Source organism: Peromyscus californicus, unplaced genomic scaffold (genome assembly GCF_007827085.1).
Source record: "Peromyscus californicus insignis strain IS unplaced genomic scaffold, ASM782708v3 Scaffold_6__1_contigs__length_162567912, whole genome shotgun sequence".
Lineage (NCBI taxonomy): Eukaryota > Metazoa > Chordata > Mammalia > Rodentia > Cricetidae > Peromyscus > Peromyscus californicus.
In genome coordinates this window covers 72,660,502-72,682,768 of record NW_026294584.1, presented here as the reverse complement: position 1 = coordinate 72,682,768, position 22,267 = coordinate 72,660,502, and the positions used below count along the sequence as shown (strand labels likewise).

Below are 22,267 nucleotides of genomic sequence, written 5' to 3'. Positions count from 1 at the left end.
CAAGGTTTTTGGTTTAATGCCAGCATTGGGGGCGGGGTGGGTGGGGGACAAAACAACAACAACACAGAAGTAGGGCACCAGTGAGAGACCAAAGTAAAAGCTCCACCAGACTCTAACTTGGAGCACCAATGAGCTCATTGGGTTTACTTACAGAGCTTACTTATAGAAGCATGGGTGACCCAATGCAGCCACATCACAAAGAGTCTCACCCTAGCCTGAATGGTGGCTTCCCAATAGCTGAATAGATGGAGTCTCCTCTGAGTTCAGCTAACCTTCCACACTCTATACTCTAGTGCCTCTGGACAGCATGCAGCCACATGACGATTGGGCAGAACTACATACCACTAGGAGGGAGATGTGTGTGGCTGGGGAGGGGCTAATGGACCGTCCCTTCTGTTTCTTCTGTGAGGGATGTCAATAAGCTCAATCTTGAAGGTCACTTAAAATAAGCCCAAGTTGAAGCTCGCTCACAGGTCATCGCAGCTGCCCTGATGGAGACAGTAATGGACAGTGTTCTACCACATACTGGAGAAGAATGGGAAGGCAGGGGGTGTGGGGAGATAGATCATTCTGTAACGTGTTTGCTGTGCAACTCCAAAGCCCAGAGACCATGTTATTAAAAAGCCAGGCATGCTGGTGTGCCCTGGTAATCTCCACACTGCGGAGAAGTGACAAGGAGGTCCCTTGAGGTCACTGGCCGGCCAACCTAGCCTGGTCAGCAATCAGTGAGCCCCAGCCTAGTGAGACCCTCTCAGAAAAGGGAAGGAGAGGAACCTAAGGTACATAACGGAGGAGTTTGATCCCTGTGGAGCATGCTCATCCACACAAACAGCCCCCACACACCCCCACACCCCCTCCAACACACATCCACACCCACAGCCACGTGAAGGAAACAAAAGCGAGGACATGTAGACGCAGTAAACATTTCCTCTGTGTGGTGCTGCTTGAGGTCTAAGGATTAAAAAATAAAAAATAAAAATAATCACAATTGCTTGAGAGTTTCTTGGCTTTTCCAAGAAAGTTATTTTCTGTGGGGAGTTCCTTCCCTCTTTTTAGGTTCCAACTAGGCTATCAGTTGCTAGGCCCTGTCCAAATGAATATAAAATAAATCTGTTTAACCTAGAACCCATCCTATTTACTGGGGTATTTCCCCAAACCAGAAAGAGTTTTCACTATTCTCGGGTGCACATGGCAATGGAGTCTGAGACTTTAATGAACACTGTTTCCCTGGATAAACACTATTTCCTTGGGTGGACACTGTTCCCTTAGGTGGACGCTGTTCCCTTAGGTGGACACTGTTTCCTTGGGTGGACACTGTTTCCTTAGGTGGACACTGTTCCCTTAGGTGGACACTGTTCCCTTAGGTGGACACACTGTTTCCTTAGCAGCTTCTTCTAGGAAATGGGACGGCTGAGGTGAAGCGAAAGCTCCTAAGGATGAGTTCCTCAGTGGCGTATTCTGTATTTTGACTTCCCTCCTGTAGGAACTGCCATCTTATGAGGGAAGGGGAGGGCAGGGGTGAGCTTCCTGAGCAGATAATATCTTAGACACCCTCCATGCTGCTTCCTGTTTGACAACCAGTCTGAACCCAGCTTCCTTAAGGGCCCAGTATTTTTGTCTAAAATTATTGTATCTGTCAAATGGTTGGGAAAAGTTTGCCACACTAATGGCTAATTAAGAAAGCTCCCCAGATCAAACAGTTGTAGCTCATTTCTTGATTGCAGGCCAAGGTCCTTTGCAAGTTGGCAAGATGTTCCACTCGAACTTGAGAGATGGCTCAGCGGTTAAGAGCATTTGCTGCTTCCCAGCACCCACACAGGGTTACTCAACCTCCATTTCCAGAGGATCTGATGCCCTCTTCTGGTCTCCTCCTGATTCAGGAACACACATGATGCACATACAAACATAAAATAAAGGTACTCACACATACACATAAGATATAAATTAAAAAATCTTTTAAGCTGGACAGCAGTGGGTCATATCTTTAATCCCAGCACTTGGGAGACAGAGGCAAAGACAGGTGGATCTCTATGAGTTTGAGGCCAGTCTGGTCTACAGAGTGAGTTCCAGGACAGCCAGGGCTACACAGAGAAACCCTGTCTCAAAATACCAATGTGCGTGTAACATATATACATGTTCCACTCACTTAAAGGATTTGTGAGCCCTAGGGCTGGGGGAGCAGTCACCTGTTTGCAGGGAGGCTGTGGGGGGTCTGTCCCCACTTTTCCCCCCAGGGTACTCTTGAGCTGGGAGAAACAAAAAATATTTAGATAGAAATATAGAGGAGAGAGACAGTTAGAAATACAGGATAGCCTGGGGAGGGCCTGGGTCAAAACCCAGCAGCCCCTTCTGTCTCTACTAAAGGGCTTTTAAAGGAATGCCAAGGGGTGGAGCAAAAGACCTCCCCCAGCACAGCCAAGTGCAGACCATCCCAGCCACCTGGTGACCATGCACATGGTCAAGCCATCCCCGAATGAAACCCTGCTGTGTAAGGCAAGTTCAGATCTCACTGGAAAACCTTTGTGGGCTTCCACAGGAGGCTAGCCATCGTTCCAGAAGAGAAGGATTGAAACAGTGATAGCCGTGTGCCCACCCTTACCACTGTAAGCCCAGGAAACTCTACCTCTATTCTCAGTTCCTAAGCCACGGCAACGGGCTGGAGAGAGTGAGCCAGGCCTTAGGAGGGATAGCAGCGCTGCTGAATGGACAGCAGACCTGTGTCTGTCTTCAAAAAAACGGAGGGCAAGGCTGTATAAACTGCTGCATGGTCAGTAAAGTCATTGCTTTACAAACGGGGCCTTTCTGTGTCCACAAAAGCATTGTTCTTCTGCTGCTGCTGCCACAGTCCCTGAGTCACAGGCTACTTATGAGCTCTCATTCCAGGAAAGGAGCCTGAGGAGAGAGAAACAGGACTGGGGAAGAGGTGGATAGGGAGGCCAGACTCTAACTCTGGCCTTGCTTTTGTTTATGCTAGGGTTTATGCCCAACCTCTATACAGAAATACTTGCAAGATGGCCTGACCACTTAAAAGCAACTTGGTGTAACTCTAATTAGCATCTGCTATGTTGTTACAGAATGTTTCTCTGGGAAAGACTCAGATTCCGCTTGGAATCTTGTCTGCTGGTATTGCAACACCAACTTGGAGAAAGCTGGGCTGTTTATTTGGAAATACACAGAGTTTAAAAAGAATGAATGAAGGTTCCCAACAATGGGGTGTGTAAGGAAAGGGTGGGATCCTAAGGCTGGCGGGGCTGATGGGAAATGATTTCCTTGAGGTTTCTCTGTTTGACTCAACTGCCAACTCAGGGATGGGATCTGAATTCCAGCTGTGCTTCTGAGGAGATGGTCACATTCCAGGCAGGGCAGCCTCTGCAGGACAGAAGCACCAGATGGCTTTGTACAGAACAGAGCCCCTGCCGACAGAGTGTTTCTCAGCCGCAGGGAGCTGTGTGGATGGCCTCTGGTCATGAACACTTGAGACAGTGGTGACAGGTTTGGGTGTGTGTGGAACGTTTGGGGGCTACTCAAGTGCTCCGTGTTCCTCTGGGTATCTCAAGTTCAAAACCCCCTAAGAGAGAGGGCCTCTGCCTACTCTCATCTCCCTGCAACCTTTCGATGCAGAGGCTCACATGGACCCTGCACCTTTGGGGTCAGGGTGACAGACTGAAGGATGCCTTCAGGAGAGTGTCAGACTTGCCAGACTCCGCCCCCCCCCTTTAAGGTGGCAGACAAAGTAATGGGTGACACCACATTTTCACAGCGTGCTGTGTCGCTTTCCCCCTCCTTGTTCTCTACTTACTGATTTCCTTCCTCTCCCCAGGCGGTCAGTTTCCCTGTTTTCGTCCCCATGTACTCCCTCACCTGTTCCCCACTCTATTCCGGTCTCTTCCCCCGCCCCCTTTCACAGACCTCTTCCTAGTTTTATGACTTAAATGTGAGTCTTACACACTTACTTACACACACATGTACACACACAAAGGGAAGGAGAGAAAAAAAGAAAGAAAATAGAGTATTTGTCTCGGAGTCTGGCTTATTTCATTTAATGTAGTAACCTCCATTTTTACTCATTTTCATGGCAAATGTTAGCATTTCATGTTCTTTATTCTCCAGGCATTTCTTAATCCCACTCACTGGACCTGTAATACTTCATTCTGAGTCTGTCTGAACTGCCAGGTTATAAGCACTGAGGGTAGAGATCCGCTTGGCCTCATTGTGCTCAGTGGAGTGTTCCTCACGGTGACTGTCACCTGAAGTTGGCAGAAGGATGGGGATAATAAGAAAGGTGAGCGGAGCAGGTGATAACTGGGGGTCTGCTCTGTGTCAGCCTGGTGGGGATCCGCTGCATGCCAGCCTTGTGTAGCCCTTCCAGCACATCAACTCAAAATTTCTTGCAACACACCAAGACAGGGACTCTTACTTTGGGAAAATCAAGGCACAGAGCAGCCAACTTCCTAAGATGCTGGTCCTCACAGTGGGGGATCCTTGTGTGGAGGAGCCCCAGGAACAGCCATCACCTCTGTGGGCCTTGTCCCTGCAGCCTGGAAAGCTCTGGCAGCAGCCCATTCAGCTCTAGTCCAGGTAACTGATCTCCCTAGTGCTGATGATAGGTGTGAATGTGGGTGAGTGGGGTGAGGCTGGGGTGGGGGTGGGGCCTCCAGAAGTCATGCATTTGACCTCAGTTCGTCGTCCTGCCTCTCACAGCATTTGTAAAGTAGTCGGTGAAGCTGGGCCCCAGTCAAGAGCTGACTATGTTAGCTGCTATCGTTGGTGCCCAGCTGGACCCGCAAACAGCCAATCTGAGGAGAGAAGGAGGAAGACAGTAGCATCAGTAGAGGCTCCTGCTGCCTTCCACGCCTGGCAGCCATTGCTCCTCCTGGTGAGCCTGGAACCCTGTCAGTGATGACATTGGCATCCAGACTGTGGCAGCTCTTTAGGGTCAGGCCGAGAAGGACACTCCACTTGCCATCACCGTTCAGCCTCTTGGGTGTGGGGATTGCTCAGTCACAGAGTCTGAAGCTGCAATCCTGACCCTCCAGTTCTTTCGCTCTTTGTAAAGGGAAAGCCATGCCAGGCAAAGCACTCTGCTGCTGGAGAGCTGGTCTGTTTCTGCCGCTCAAAATCAGTTTCAACAGCTCAAAAGAGGGCCTTGGCAGTCACAAAGAAAGTCGAGGCAATCATGAGGGCACAAGGAAACAGTGTGGTACCAACCCAGAAAACGTTGCTTGTGCACACAGACACTGAGGGTGGAGGCTGGAGGGGATAATCAACATGCTCTCTCGGGAGCTAATGCATAGCTTTGTTTTGTTCTCTAAGCTTTCTGTTGTTATTAGTCATTTCCTTTCACAAATTTTTTACAGTGACCAGGTATTGCACTTATGGTTAGTGGACAAGTTATAAAAACACAGAGAGGATGGGCTTATGAGACAGTTAAGTGAGAAAGGGGCTTGCTGCCAGGCCCGCCTATCGGAGTTCCGTTTCTAGGACCCACAGGAGGGAAGGAGAGAAGCAGCTTATGCAAGTTGTGCTCTGATGAAGACAGGGCATTGTGGTTTCGGGCTTGCTTTCTTATCCAGCACAGGAACGTGAGATGATGTATTTTTTTGTTTTCTACAAATTTGATATTCTGTAATTTCATTACCACATAGTTCAAAAATACTTTCTAGTTTCTATTTTTCCTTTGACCTGTGAATTTGGAGACTTTCCATGTGTTTTTTATTGTTGACTTTTAACCTAATTCCACTGTGGTCACAAAATGTAGAATGGATGAATCTCATTCTTTGCCATGTGTTAAGAGTTTACAGTGAGGTCCAGAATGTGGCCAAGTTTTAAACCATGCACTTAGCACCAGGTCCTATGCTGTTGTTAGGCACAGTGGGATATACACACAACAAGATAAACTTATTAGTTACTTAGATCTCCCAAGATTCTTACTGCTTTCACGGTCTGTTTTTTCAGCTATTATATGAAGGATCGTATAGTCTCTGACTATGATCATACATTTGGATATGTTGCCTTTTTGCAAATTTTTCCTTTAATGTAGTTTCAAAATGTACTGCTAGATGAGTACAAGTGAAAGTTCTTCTACCAACCTGAAGTACTATTCATCATGCTGTTATAAGATTCTTAAATTCTAATTTAACCCTAGTTTAGCTGTGCTAGCCACAGTGCATCCTTCTTCCTTGATTGACTAAACACTGACATTTTATTGAAGACACATCCCTTTGAGTAGCATGTAGGTTTTTTTTCTAACAAATTTGGGGAATTATGTTTTATAATCAGTATACTCGGACTATTCATATTTGATTTGATAGTAGCATTTTGGGATATAGATATATACATACACGTGTCATTCATTTTGTTTCTTTACCTGTTGTTTTTTACTCTTTGCTCTTCACTCTTTTGGGTGGCCCACCACCCAGCTCCCAAGTAAAAACATACAGAGGCCTGTTCTTAATTGTAAATGCCTGGCCTTATCGTGGCTTGTTTCTTGCCATCTTTTCTTAACTTAAATGATCCCATCTAACTTTTGCCTCAGGGCTTTTTCCTTTTCTTACTTCTGTATATCTTACTTTCACTCTTACTCCATGACTTGCTGTGTAGCTGGGTGACTGGCCCTTGGAGTCCTCCTCCTTCTCTGGTTCCTTCTTCCTTCCTTCTTCTTCTTGTTCTCTTGCTCTTTCTTCTCTTTTTTTTTCCAGATTTCACCTTCTATTTATTCTTTCTGCCTGGCAGCCCTGCCTATCCTTTCTCCTGCCTCACTATTGGGCACTCAGGTCTTTATTAGACCATCAGATGTTTTACACAGGCACAGCAACACAGCTTCACAGAGTTAAACAAATGCAACATAAACGAATGCAACACATTCTTACATCATTAAACAAGTGTTCCACAGCATAAACAAATGTAACACATCTTAAAATAATATTCCACAACATTTACTTCAGTTTTTAAGGATTGATTTGTTATTATTATTATTGGTTTTTTTGAGACAAGGTTACTCTGTGTAGTCCTGGCTGTACTGGAACTAAAAGTAGTACTTTTAGTTAGGCATGGTGGTGCATACTTTTAATCTTGGCATCATTGAGGCTGAGACAGAGGGAGCTTGAACTCGAGACTGGAGTACACAGCAAGACTCTCTCTCAAAATGAAAACAAAACACATCACTACAGTACAATTTCATATAACATTTGGGACTTCAAACATATAGGTTGATGACATTTGGCAAATCACGTGTGTGTGTGTGTGTGTGTGTGTGTGTGTGTGTGTGTGTGTGTGTGTGTGTGTGTAGTCAAAAGATTTCTTGTGTCCCACCCAGCCCTGCAGTCAAGACAAATCTCTCTCACCTGTAGTCCCACAGCCGCTTATAAAATAATCACTCAGAGGCTTAATATTAATTACAAACTGTATGGCCTAAGAATTCTTGCTACCTAGTTCTTTCATCTTAAATCAACCCATTTCTATTAATCTATGTATTGCCATGTGGTCGTGGTGTTACTGGTCTGCTGGCATGTTGCTCCTTGGGCAGTGGCTAGGCATCTTCTCTGCCTCTGCTTTTTTTCTTTCTCTCTCTTTGATTTCCTGACTGGCTATAACCTGATTTGCCATAGGCCAAAGCAGCTTCTTTATTAACCAATCATAGCAACACATATTTATAGCGTACAGAAAGACATCCCACAGCCGAAGAGTGTGTGTGTGTCTGCAGGGATCAGTGTCAAGATGATCCAAGGAAAACAAAATACACCAGTGCTCAAATCCATGATACAAGACATGATGAGTGTCTTCATATAACACATACCCTCATGAACACTTCCAGTCATCTCTAGATTATTATGGTGCCTAACACATTGGAAGTGCTATAAAAGTTGGTATGTTATTCAATTTAAGAAATAACGGCCGGGCGGTGGTGGCGCACGCCTTTAATCCCAGCACTCGGGAGGCAGAGCCAGGCAGATCTCTGTGAGTTCGAGGCCAGCCTGGGCTACCAAGTGAGTTCCAGGAAAGGCGCAAAGCTACACAGAGAAACCCTGTCTCGAAAAACCAAAAAAAAAAAAAAAAAAAAAAAAAAAGAAATAACGACAATGAGAACATCTATCAATTATTCCATGTTTAGTGGGGTGCGATATTTTCCTGAATATTCTTGATCCATGGTTGATTGAATCACACACACACACATGCTGTGGGATGGTCTGTATGTCAAATGTGTTGCTGATTGGTCAATGAATAAATCACTGATTGGTCAGTGGCCAGGCAGGAAGTATAGGCAGGACTAACAGAGAGGAGAATTGAGAGAACAGGAAGCTGGGTGGGAGAGACACTACCAGCCGCCATCAGGATAAGGAAGATGTAAAGTACCGGTAAGCCACAAGCCACGTGGCAAGGTATAGATTAATAAAAATGGATTAATTTAAGCTGTAAGAACAGTTAGCAAGAAGCCTGCCACGGCCATACAGTTTGTAACCAATATAAGTCTCTGTGTTTACTTGATCAGGTTTGAGCGGCTTGAGACTGGCGGGTGAGAGAGATTTGTCCTGACTGTGGGCCAGGCAGGAAAACTCTAGCTACACACACACACACACATATGATACACATAGCACTCACTCAGGATACACAGTGTTTCTATGTCCCCAGGACTTTGCCTGACTCTTGTGTGCAATCAGTGTCTCCACAGCTGCCATCTCCCTGCTTCCCCAGGAGCTGGTTTCAGGATGCACACAGAGCCATGCAGTACATTCTCTTTTTCTGAGCCTCTGCCTTACCTCTGTGACACTCATGCTATATTTTATTCCACTTGCATGTGCTGCTGCCTGCTGCTGCATTATGTGGCTGTAGACGCTGTGTTGACTCAGTCATTTGCAGTCCCTCTGGGACGAACTGCCAACTACTTTCTCACAGTTAACAACAGGGATCTTGTCGGAACAGAACAAAACCAAAACCCTGTCAGAACTTCTGATTCTCCTCAAAGGGCAGATTTCTAGAAAGGGAAGTTGCTAAAGAGACTTCTCACAGGCTGTTGATCAATAATATTGAGACAGTTAAGGCTCACCACGAGGGAAGGGTGAACAAACTTTGGACCCTTGACCTGTCCCTTGTCCATGGACTCTCAGCAGCTTGGTTAAGACATCAGATCAGACCAGGAGTCCAGAGTGCCTGAGAACCTCTTTCTGCCCTATCAGCTAAAACTACCTGAGTTCAATATGGCCACATAAATGACTTCTAGGAGATCTCAAACCCCTCAAAATTAGCTATTACTGAGATAAAACTTGGTCCTATAAAATGTCCTTGGAAAGCTCCCAGAATTTTGTTAGACCAGTATCATAGCACCTGCTCTTACTTGACTTAAAACCCTCCAGGACTGGAGGTCACACAACAGGCTACCATTACTAGTTTCCCACTAGCTGCAGATAACATCCCTGAGGTGTGGACTGTGACAGTGACATGGGCTAGTTACTCCACAGGGACTTGAAGCTGCTTTGGCATAAAAACCACAACCAGAGACGACCACTGACTCTTAACTTGGATTTCAAAGACCAGAAAAATGGGAACCCTTTCTTCACAATGTAGCTTAACAGGGACTCTAATACATCTCTGACAGGAATTTACAAAGGTGTCCGGGAGAGCCATCATGTTGACAGTGGCGCCCTATGGTGGAATCTTACGGTATGGGCATTGTAGACATTGGCCCAGGTCACATGTTACAATTAGGACGGCAGCTCGTGAGCAGGAGGAGCAGACAGGGATCAAAGATGTGATCAGGCTGCGCACTGACCGTAGGGGCCCTCAGAGTCAGCTCAAGACACCCCAAGACCAAGTTCTCAGCATAAAGATTTATTTGCCCCAGAAGGACAGAGGGCAGGAATTAGAGACAAAGACAGGAGAGAGAGAGGACACGGGACAAGTGGGAAGTACAGCACGAATCTTAAAAGGTCTTATTAATAAAAACAAACCCGAGAGCCAGGTATTGGGGTAAAATCTGGAAGATCAGAGAGACAGAACCAGCCACAGCTAACCTCACTTCACCAATCCTCAGCTGATCTCATTTCCTCGAACTGGAAGCCTCTGTGTCCTCATCTGAATGGATCTCAGCTGAACCACTGCTCAAAAGCCTAAAAGCTTAACCAGATGTTAGTTCCTGGTTTTCACGCCTTATATACCTTTCTGCTTCCTGCCATCACTTTCTGGGATTAAAGGTGTGCGTCACCATGCCTGGCTGTGTCCTTGAACACACAGAGACTCTGCCTGCTGTGTGATTGGATTAAGGGCGTGTGCTACCACCGCCTGACTTCTGTTTTTGGCTGACTATGACCTCGGACTTCCAGGCAAACTTTATTTATTAACATACAAATAAAATATCACATTTCAGCACAAATAAAATATCACCACAGGAAAGGAACAAGGGAGAGGGGGGAGGGGTATTTGTCCTGGGGTGGGACAAAGAACTGCCTCTGGATAAAGAGGAGACAGACGAGACCTGTAGGAAAATTGGGGTTTATAAAGGTACAAGGGGGAAACCCTGTGTTAAGATGAGGTGTCTAATTTTAATTGGGCATGTTCATTAGGTGAGCCAAAGGGAATTTTGGTTGTTGGATGTCAGTACTTTGATAGCTGGACCTTGGTAGTCAGCCTAAGGAAAAGGAAGTGGACAAATAAGGGAATAGCTTGGGGCTAGCTACAGGAATGTAATCTAACAGTTTTTAGCAAGGCAGAGGAAATGGGGGAGAAGGGCAAGGCCTGCCAGAGCCATGCCTACCACCCTCGAGCTGGCCAGAGTCCCTCACTGACAAAGGGCAGTAGGTTTCTATTTCAAGTGTACAGAGTTGCAAAATCGCCTCTACCATGTGGCCATTGAACACTTTCAGTTTTGCTGGCCAGAATCTAGATGTTCTTTTTTTTTTTTTTTTTTGGTTTCTCGAGACAGAGTTTCTCTGTGTAGCTTTGTGCCTTTCCTGGATCTCGCTCTGTAGCCCAGGTTGGCCTTGAACTCACAAAGATCCACCTGCCTCTGCCTCCTGAGTGCTAGGATTAAAGGCATGCGCCACCACCGCCTGGCCTAGATGTTCTTTAAGTGTAAGACACACCAGATTTCAAAGCCTTGGCGTGAAAAATAAGAACACAGACATTCCTTCATAAATGAGTGTCGCGTGACACGATTTCTGGGGAGATATGAACAAATGTTTATCCCCAGACAAAGAACCAATGATGAACCAAAGTATGGATACCATCGAAGTCCAACTTGATGACCGAATGAGTTTGATTGGCTCTACTTAGAGGAGTGTGGGTGAGGGGTTACTTATTGGCACAGAAATGACTCAGAGATTGGCATCACCAAAGCTCTGAACAGCCTGCAGGCAGCTCAACAGGTTGGAAAGTGTCGTTTCCGAGCAACTCGGCTGGTGTCTGCTTCTTGGAGTGGCCTCGGTTGGACCCAGCCTCTTCTGGGCAGCTCAGCTAGTCTGAGAGTGTCACTGAGCTGTCCTTACGAATTATATATGCCTGGGGAGGGAGGGGCCTAGTGCATCTTGTCAGGACCTCCTGAAGCTCTGAATTGTTTACCTCTCGATCCTAAAGAGTTTCTTTGCAGGATGGAATGTTTTACCTCCCTTTAGAACAGTGGATCTCAACCTGTGGGTCGTGACCCCTGTGAATCACATACCAGATATTTACATTACCAGTCACAACAGTAGCAAAATTACAGTTATGAAGTAGCAATGAAAATATGAAAATAATGTTATGGTTGGGGGGTACATGAGGCACTGTATTAAAGGGTCACAGCATCAGGAAGGTTGAGATCTTAGAGCCTCTTGTTTCACCTCCTCACATCTTATGTCTTAAAGAGCTTCTCTCCAAGACAGGTTTTCCTCTCAGAGGCAATGTTTATACAGCAGTGTTATACTGATGACATATTAGAGCAATGCTTTGCACATATTTAATTAGTTGAAATATCTCATTAGGTTGCCTGCTTGTTTTTACTTTCATTAATGAGACTACTAGAAAAATTTAAATTGCCAGTGTTGATGATATGGCTCGAAGGCTAAGGGTCTTGCCGGCACCCAGACCCATAGGGTAGAGGAAGGGAACCGATTCTGGCAAGTCGTCTTCGCCCACCATGCATGCACCCTGGTGCTTGTGCACATGTGAGTGCATGCACACACACTAAATAAATACATGTGAAAGATTATAATAGTAAATAGAACTACCACAAGGATTCTATTTTATTTTATATTAATAACCCTGCTCTATCATTTTTTGGAATTACTCTTTCTAAGCACCGTGTTGTGTATGGGTACTCAGGACCCTGAGCGAATCACTTGAGCTCATGGGTTCAAGATCTCCTAAGAGAAAAACATAAAGACTGCTCCTTAATCCTTTTTCCTCTCAGTTACCGCCTTCCCACAAATCTACTGCATATTTAGTTCAGAAGCCCAAGTTGCATGATGGAATGTAGAGACCTATTTCCACAAGGACTGGGTGGGGACTCTCCTAGCCTGGAGACAAAACTTGTCCCACAGGAGATCAGAAAGCCAGAAGGAGCCTTGCTTGGTGGCACAGGCCTATAAGTCCCAGGACTCAGGAGGTTGAGGCTGGAGGATTGTGAGTTTAGGTCAGCCTGGGCTACATGGGAGTCCCTGGACAGCCAGAGTAACACAGCAAGATCCCATCTTAAAAATATATAAAAAAGCCAGAAAAAGAATTGGTGGGAAGGGCCAGTCTAGCAGCCCCCAACACACACACACACACACACACACACACACACACACACACACACACACACACTCTCAGAGTTTCTTCCCACCAACATACTGTTCCTGCCTCTGATTCAAGATGTGGTTCTAGGCGGTGGGCTCACCACTGACATGCTCTACCTTCTATTTTCCGTTTGGTGTTCTGTCTTGTATTCTGCAGCCCTGGGAACTTGTTTTCTGGCCACATCATTGACCTTGAATTGTTTCTTTGGCTGTTTCCTTGGGCTGTCTGGACAGGATCTCCCTTCAACATCCATCCTCAGGGCTCCACATCTGGAGGCGGGAAAACCTCCCCCTACAGCGTGGCCTGGCTCTCAGAAGCCCAGGGCTACCCATTGTCATTCCCCCTTCCCTCTCCCCACCCCTTCCTCCCGCCTCCAGCCCTCCCCTTTCCTTCCTCCGCCCCTTTCCCACCACTTTCTCTTTCCCTCATGCCGTCCATTTGCACGTCAGGACTCACTCTTTGCTAGGTAAGACATGAAGGACCCTTCTGAGTCAGGAGACACCCGGCTCTCTGCTGTTTCTGGTGGCACATGCTCATGAAGGGTAACCCCCTCTGAGGTGTCTCATGGCAGATTGGTCTGTCTCTGGCTTCTGCTTACCAGACACTGTTGTTTCTTTGTTTCCTTTTTGACGTCCATCCTTCCTTACATTCCTGCCACCGTGAGCTAACTGCCCTCTGGGAATTATTTTAAAAAGCGGCCTCTCTGCTAGCTAGTTGTCCTGTGACTGGTGGGCTTTGTTCAGGTGGTCAAAAAATCAGGAGACAGTTTTCCCCTTTGCTGGTACATAATGGGGTGTCTATGGTGGGTATTACAGGACCAGTCTGCAAAAGCCAGGGACAAGTTTTGTGGGTATCGAAAGCACGGGAAAGAGAAGCAGAGAGTTAACAGCCCTCCCAGTGACACTGGAGGAATGAAGGATGTTGCTTAAGTTCCTTTCCCAGCCTTCTAAAGCAGGCTGACTCACCAGGGGAGAAAGAGAAAGAGGCCTTTCCCTGTTCTCTCAGACTTGTGGTTATCTTCAAGAGAAGTTTCCACTCTGGGCTTCAGCATTTCTCACAGGCCTCTCAGGGAAACCAGCTTCACAGCCTTAGGCCTGACAGCTGCTGCTGCTGCGGCAGTTCCTGCCCCCGTTTCCTTTCCTTTAATTGATTTATTTAGCCAGTTAGTTATACTTAAAAATTCTTTTTTTTTACTGTCACAATATAACATTTTAAAGAATTTAAATTTTTTTTGAGATTATAATTTAATTACAAACCTTTCCATATACTTTTCCCTACTCTCCTTCAAATTTATGACCTTTTTTCCTCTAACTATTATTGCATGCATATATGTATTTGTATATACATATGTATTCCTAGATATAACCTGTTCAGACCATATAATGTTGCTTGTATGTATGTTTTAGGGCTGACCATTTGTCACTTAACAACAGATTGGTGTGCTCTGCCCCAGGGAACACCACCTCTCCCACTCCCAGCTTCCCTCAGTTGCCTGTAATTCTTTGTGCAGAGCTGAGGACCCATAGGCTTTTCTCCATCCAGTTCGGAGTGTTTGCTGGTGCCCTCCTGGTTCAGCTCACATTTGGGCCATCCTGTTGGTGAGACTTTATGGGTGTAGCTGCTGATATTCCTAGGAGACAAACTCTCATAGAAAACTTCCTAATCCTCTGGCTCGTACAGAATTTCTGCCTCCTCTTCCAAAATGTTTCCTGAGTCTTCGATGTGGGGCTGTTTTGTAGATGTGTGCATTGGGACTGGCCTCCAGAACTTGGCGTTTTTATTAGTTGTGACTTTCTATAGTGGTCTCCGTCTGTTGCGAAAAGTTTTCCTGATGAAGGATGAGGAGGAGGATGCTTATCTGTGGGTACAAGGACAAATGTTTATGAACTATTGGTTGGGATTTTGCTGGTTTTAATAAATTAGTAGTTGTAAATTCTCTTCCAGTAACCATGATTTCACTAGTGCGGAGCAGTTAGCAAGGATTCCAGTACCAGGCATTGTTCCTCATTGCCGAGCAGGTCTTAAGTCCAACTAGAGAGCTGTTGGTTACCACCAATGTGCCGCCACTGCACCCTCAGGGTTCTTGTGCCATGCTGGGCGTCGATTTGACTCCTAGGCATCACAGCTGGTAAGATTATGGGTTGTCTCCCTCCTTCGGAAGCTTGCACAGGGCCTTCTGGTATCATGACAGCTGGTCCTGAGGGAGGGATGTTCAGGTCAGTTCCAGCTCAGGGGTCTCTCGACCCGGTTTCTGAAGTAGATTGTGTCTTCAGCAATTGGGACTTACCTTCCACCTCTGGGGAAGGAGGGTGGTAACCATGGACAACAGCAATAGGTTGTATGTTTTGGGAGTCTCTTAGATAGCTAAGCCCAACAAATCAAAAGAGGGCTTCTAATGTCTGGTATTGAGGTCTTGTTAGGTGATCTTTGGCTGTTTGAGGAAGCATTGCCAGCCGGGATGAGGACATTTCATTAAAACTATATACGTATGTTTATACACAGAATTACATGTATTATAGGTGTTTTTTCATACGCAGTTAATAGTATGATTCCTTGTGGTGTTTTCATACACCCTTATTGCCGTTTACCACCTCCTCCTCTTGCACGTACCTCCTCCTTTCCTAAGGAGCCCCCACAGTCCCCAAAGCAAGATTAAAGTACAGGTGGGACCTTAGATGTGACAAAGAGACGTGGCGCCCAATGACTGACAGTGGAGAAACATGGCCTTAAAAGAGGAAAACAGCAGAGAATACTATAAGATTCTATCACCATTTTCAGTCATTCATGGTTCAGTCCAGGGGCATTCAATGTTGATTGATTGATTGTCTAGATGCATACGTACCCATGTGATGCGGGCCAGAGGTTAATGTTGTCTTCTTCAGGTGCTGACTACTTTTTTTTTTTTTTTTAATTTGGAGATTGTGTCTCACTGAACCTGTAGCTATGGAATCCAGCAGCCTGACTGGCCAGGGAGCCCTCAGGATCCTCCCGTCCGACTCCTCAGTGCTGGGATTCCAGGCACTTGCCTCCGTCTCTGGCGCTTTCAAATGGGTGCTGAGGGGATCCTTATGCATACACAGGGAGCACTTTACTGCCTGAGCTGGCTTCCCAGCACCCTCAAATACCCTTTAAAAACAAAAACAAGTCCGGGCATACTTTTAATCAATCCTGGCGGTCAGAGCTATATAGGGAGACCCTGTCTCAACAAACAAAAAACAAACAAGACTGAATGTAGGAAATGAACATGAATGATGAAAGGGGTATAAAGCTAATTGTTTATCTAATTCTAACTCTGTCATAGGGTTTTCATTTGGGGTGGTGAATAAGTATTTGATTACAGAAGAGCAATACCCAATGTGAAGTTCCATAGCTTTCTTTCCAAATGGCTGTTTTAACTGTACAGAAGTTCATTGAAATGTATAGTCTTAGGATCTGGTTAACTTCAGCATGTTATTTTTTTCAGTGTTTTTTATAATAAAGTTGAAATGTAAAAAAGAGACTCTCCTTGTGTGGAAGGGTTCCTTTGGGCTTTACAACTGGCAGGGAAACGATCTGCAAAAATACAAGAATGAAACTCAGAACAGCCTGATTTTGGTGCTGGTGCTGGGCAAGAAGCTCTGGAGTCTGACACCAGATCCTTTACTTTAGCCGTATTTAAGCACAGCACAGTTTGGGGAAAAAGTTTTCTGGTAACAATTAACTCAGCCCTGTGAGTACAACAAGCTCAAGACATGTTTATATTGAAGCTCTTTACGAAGTGCGTTGGCGTCATCTGTAAGATGGGTTCTTGTTGACTTAGGAACAATGCTCAAGACCTAACAATGGGTCCAGGGAGAATGGCTGAGGTAGATATAATGGCTGGCCCTAGGATACCATAGAAGTCACTTAGGCTGTTGTAAAGTACAAACGGCATCTCTCACAAGAATGAGTTGTATGGCCTGGAAGTCATGCTCAAGGTTTTAGAGGGAACGGATCTGGGGTAAGTCAAACAGAAATTCTGGGAGATATGGGCAGAGCCTGCCTCATCAGACAGCAGAGGATCACCAGGTTGTAAGCTACATCCGTTCCCTGCATCCCAGGGGGAACAGGTGAAACATCTCTTGCCCTGGAAGGAAGCCTGCGAGTTTAACTTTCCTGGCTTCTCCTGTGCTTACTGTGTGCACAAGCATTTTTTGCCATCTCTATCTTCGTTAGCTTTTCAGATTCCAGAAAGACAGTGAGGGCCTAAGGGAAGAAGGCCACGTCAGAGTATTTTATCCTCCTTCAAAGGATGATGCCTGAGACTCAGTATGACTAACCATTTGCATTTGGCGTCGTCAGCTGGATGCCTTTTGGGAGTCACTCACTGAAGTCCTGAAGTGGGTCCTGGTGGCCACCTTTCTTCCCTCTTTCTCACTCTCTCCTCCCTGGCCTCCATGAGGAGACAGGGCTGCTCTGCCATGCCTTCCCCAGAGCGAAGGACTGAAACCAAGAGGAGACTAGCTCTTCTCTCCTCGACATTGTTCTCTTGCTGCCGTGACAGAAAGGCTAATACAGTTAGTGGTGTGGAATCCCGCCAACAGCAGTGAATTGTGATTGTTGCTGTTGTTCAGCACGTTCCCCGATAAAGTTCTTTGGCATGACACCCTCCTGTTGGAGGCAGAGTAACGCAAGGGGCAATGGGAGATGGGAGAGAGGGTGAATCCTTTGGTGACATTTGCTTTCTTGACGACGTCCTTTATCCCTTCAGGGTCAGCAATGAAAGGCAGGATCCTGGACGGTGGCCCTGAATCCTGATTGCCTGTCTGTCCGGGAGACACATGTGGTCAAAGATGAATTTGAGAAAAGTAGCTGCTGGCTTCTGGAACTATGGAAAAGCAGGGCCATCATGAGATGGAAGCCATCCCCTTGGGCTGTCACTCCTACATTAAACTGTTGAAGATCAACAGGGAACATCTGGTCACCAACATCCGTAACACTCAGTGTCTGCTGGACAACTTGAGGAAGAATGGCTACTTCTCAGCTGAAGATGCAGAGATCGTGTGTGCTTGTCCCACCAAGCCTGACAAGGTGCAGTGAGGGACGCTGGTGCTGACAGTTACTGACCTGGGTTCCCCCCTTCTGACCCAGGCGAAGGGAGAATTCGGAATATTGGACCGAGTTTCCCACTGGGGTCTTTGTTTTTGTTGTTGCTATAATCCACCCCCCCCCCCCAGCTTCTGTAGCACAGGGAGTATTGATTACAGGTGTGCATTCACACTGGGGTCTTTGGGTTGTTTTCAGACTTGTGCCTCATCTTAATACAGAAAAGATTGATTATAGAGGTGCACTCACACTGGGGTCTTGGTAGAACATAAATAAATGCCCCAAGTTTGAGCTTCCTGCCCAGTCAGCTTACTTCTGTTTGAGGCTGGAACAAACCCTTCCATGTCAGCTCCCCCTGCTGTGTGTATTGATACCTAGGCAACTTTAAGGGGGCTTTAAATGAGTAGGTGAGGAAGAGCATGACACCCAATGCCTCCACACCCCAAGGGCACAGAGGCAAAGACTCGGGGTAACCACCCACAAAGCCAGATTTAGAAATGACTGCCTCCCAAGGTGGGACCCCACTGAAGACTTTCCCACGCTATGAATGAGGAAGTAAAACAACCCTCGGTTTCCTAAGCTTGGGAGCATCATCTGAGAAATAAAACAGAGTCCCGTAAGTCCCTGGATAGAAAAATGAAGCGCCTATTTGAGGTAGGGAGGGGCTAAGCGACACCCAAAGAACTTCTGGGGGGGCACAGCACACTGATATCCTTCGGTTTCCTCTCTTGACCACCACCACCCCTTTCCTGGCTTTTTGAGACAGAATCCCCCACTGCAGTCTAGGTAGAGCTGAAACTCTGATCCTCCTGCCTCAATCTCCCAAGCTCTGGGACTTAGGTGTGTGCCACGATGTACAGCTCCTGATTGCTTTGCCTGCGTTTTTAATGAAAAGACCATTTTGAACATGTGATTTGATGGGAGTCTGTTACTCTACTGCAGAGTAGCTCAGATATGCTACTTCCTCTTGTCTATAGGGTGACTACCTCCTAGCATACTTGTCCCTGGATGGTAGTGACATGAGATTAGGAGGGAAAGCCAGAGACGCTTCCTGGGCTCTTATTGCCTTGGGGGATGAACTCTTGTTAAAGAGGCCCACTTTGCAGATTCTGTGCTGACTCTTATACTGGGTATGTATGCAGGTGGTCAGGTTATTGCTACTGTACTAGCACCGGCAGCCCTGAGCTGAGTGTACCCCGGGATCCTTTTGACAGGAGGATGCCCCTCACACCAGCTCATGCTCTTAATGTTTGTGCCATCCATAGGTCCGAAAAATTCTTGACCTGGTGCAGAGCAAAGGTGAAGAGGTGTCCGAGTTCTTCCTCTACGTGCTCCAGCAGCTCGAGGACGCTTATGTGGACCTCAGGCTGTGGCTATCAGAGATTGGCTTCTCGCCTTCCCAGCTCATTCGGAGCAAAACCATCGTCAATACTGACCCGGGTAGGAGTCAGCCCACGAGGGACTACAGGCAGGGGTGTGAGGGAAGGCACTGGGCTCACCCTTGGGGCTTACCCGGAGCATCTATGACTCAAGGTGCTCACCCTGGGAGCCCGAGGTTACACTGTTTTAGCTCAGCATATTTTGTTGTGATGTTTGAGGCCAGACACAGATCCTCTGCAAATCAGATTAATGTCCAGCCTTGTATTTTCTAACCAAAAGCTTTGTCATACAGTTTTGTCAGATCCTTATTAAAGAACCAAAGAAAGGCTGGGATAATTTCCCCCTATACAAGACTTTCAGTGGGGACTGACTCTGCTATTGAAACAGGCCTGTGGCCTGCGGTGGGGCAGCAGAGCTGGCTGGCCTGGTCCTCAAGTGTGAGTGGCTTCTGTCTCTAGAGTTCAATGACAACATTGTGCAGAGGAACAAGGGAGGCCTGTCCCAGACACTTGACCTGGAGGGGCCTGCAGCCCTCCAGCTGGCTAAACCTGAAGCCGAGCAGAGGGAGGGAAGGCCTGACCCTCAAGCTCTGGGACATTGGGTCTTTGAGGCCCTGGGGGCTTCTGTTAAAGGAGTAAATGCCTTGGCTCAGAGTCTGGGCTGTGGGTTTGTTTGCTTGTGTGCTTGCCTCTCTGTCCCAAGATGCCCTGTTTAACGCATCTACTCGTATCCCCTCACCTGGTTGCTGGGAAACACTCCTCCCCGCTCCAGTGAGCAGGTACACCCAGCAGCTGCGACACCAACTGGGCCGCGACTCCAAGTTCATGATGTGCTACGCCCAAAAAGAGGACCTGCTGCTGGAGGAGACCTACATGGACACACTCATGGAGCTAGTGGGCTTCAACAACGAAAACCTGGGCAGCCTGGGAGGCCTGGACTGCCTGCTGGACCACAGCACCGGCATCCTCAATGAGCATGGCGAGACTGTCTTCGTGTTTGGGGACGCGGGAGTGGGCAAGTCCATGCTGCTGCAGCGACTGCAGAGCCTCTGGGCGTCGGGCAGGCTGGCCTCCACAGCCAAGTTCTTCTTCCACTTCCGCTGCCGCATGTTCAGCTGCTTCAAGGAGAGCGACACGCTGAGTCTGCAGGACCTGCTCTTCAAGCACTTCTGCTATCCGGAGCAGGACCCCGAGGAGGTGTTCTCCTTCCTGCTACGCTTTCCCCACACGGCGCTCTTCACTTTCGACGGCTTGGATGAGCTGCACTCGGACTTCGACCTGAGCCGTGTGCCGGACAGCTGCTGCCCCTGGGAGCCGGCACACCCGCTGGTCTTACTGGCCAACCTCCTAAGCGGGAGGCTGCTCAAGGGCGCGGGCAAGCTGCTCACTGCCCGTACAGGCGTGGAGGTCCCCCGCCAGCTTCTGCGCAAAAAGGTGTTGCTCCGGGGCTTCTCCCCCGGCCACCTGCGCGCCTATGCCCGCAGGATGTTCCCCGAGCGCATAGCTCATGAGCATCTGCTGCAGCAGCTGGATGCCAACCCCAACCTCTGCAGCCTGTGCGCCGTGCCGCTCTTCTGCTGGATCATCTTCCGCTGCTTTCAGCATTTCCACACAGCCTTCGAGGGCTCCTCCCAGCTACCAGACTGTGCCGTGACCCTAACCGATGTCTTCCTGTTAGTCACTGAGGTGCATCTGAACAGGACGCAGCCCAGCAGCCTGGTGCAGCGCAATACCCGCAGCCCGGCAGAGACACTGCGCGCAGGCTGGCGCACGCTGCACGCGCTGGGCCAGGTGGCGCACCGAGGCACCGACAAGAGCCTCTTTGTGTTTGGCCACGAGGAGGTGCAGGCATCTAAGCTGCAGGAGGGGGATCTGCAGCTGGGCTTCCTGCGGCCTCTGCCCGACGTGGGCCCTGAGCAGGGCCAGCAGTCCTATGAGTTTTTCCATCTCACGCTCCAGGCTTTCTTCACTGCCTTCTTCCTGGTGGCAGATGACAAAGTGGGCACCCGGGAGTTGTTGAGGTTCTTTCGAGAGTGGACGTCTCCTGGGGAGACATCAAGCACGTCCTGCTATCCGTCCTTCTTCTCCTTTCAGTGCCTGGGTGGCGGAAGCCGGTTGGGCCCCGATCCTTTCAGGAACAAAGACCACTTCCAGTTCACCAACCTCTTTCTGTGCGGGCTGCTGGCCAAAGCCAGACAGAAACTCCTTCGGCAGCTGGTGCCCAAGGCTACCCTGAGGAGGAAGCGCAAGGCCCTGTGGGCTCACCTGTTCGCCAGCCTGCGCTCCTACCTAAAGAGTCTGCCCCGGGTCCAGAGCGGAGGCTTTAATCAGGTGCACGCCATGCCCACATTCCTGTGGATGCTGCGCTGCATCTACGAGACACAGAGCCAGAAGGTGGGACGCCTAGCCGCCAGGGGCATCAGTGCCGACTACCTCAAGCTGGCCTTCTGCAACGCTTGCTCTGCCGACTGCAGCGCCCTGTCCTTCGTCCTGCACCATTTCCACAGGCAGCTGGCCCTAGATCTGGACAACAACAACCTCAATGACTATGGAGTGCAGGAGCTGCAGCCTTGCTTCAGCCGCCTCACGGTTATCAGGTGAGGCTGCCAGCTGAACTGGGTGAGGGGGACAGACAGACAGGCTTGGGGCCACAGGACTGGTAACAGGGGTCAGGATTCTTGGTTCGCCCATTACACAGGGACTCAACCTTTCTGTCTGGGGGTGTGGTAGGGGAGGCATGGAGTAAAGTGAGTCAGTCAGGTGACCAGTTCAGCTTCAGCTGGGTGTTTTATAACTAACTGTGTAATCTTGGGGAGCCCCGGGGGCAGGGCGGAGAGCTGTTATTGTCCGAGCATGGCCAAGCCAACAGCAGTGTGTACTGAAAGTGAGTGAAATGCATTAGGGTTGTAGCCCAGCCTAATGCTCTTTCTCCCATAAGGCAGGGGCTGCTATTGCCTTAGAACAATAGTGCGCATTTAGTTAGGCAAAGAGGAAGGGAGGCACAGAGAAGTTAATGAATTGCTGCAGGCCCCACAGCTGAGATGTGGTGTGACCAGAAGGGGAAGACCAGCCCTTGAAGA

General features: G+C 47.9%; 1 protein-coding gene across 4 annotated transcripts in view; it reads left to right on the top strand.

The window, feature by feature from the left end:
• Nod1 (nucleotide binding oligomerization domain containing 1) overlaps positions 1–22,267 on the top strand; it is a 53,807-nt gene that overhangs the window by 12,788 nt on the left and 18,752 nt on the right. For 3 of the 4 annotated variants that reach the window (XM_052719414.1, XM_052719416.1, XM_052719417.1), the window contains exons 2-4: positions 17,474–17,793; positions 19,074–19,248; positions 19,960–21,784. In XM_052719414.1, coding sequence (XP_052575374.1) covers positions 17,593–17,793; positions 19,074–19,248; positions 19,960–21,784 — 2,201 coding nt within the window. In that variant the 5' untranslated portion in view covers positions 17,474–17,592. Of the gene's footprint in view, positions 1–4,110; positions 4,283–17,473; positions 17,794–19,073; positions 19,249–19,959; positions 21,785–22,267 lie in introns of all 4 variants that reach the window. The other variant, XM_052719415.1, reaches the window with a different exon arrangement.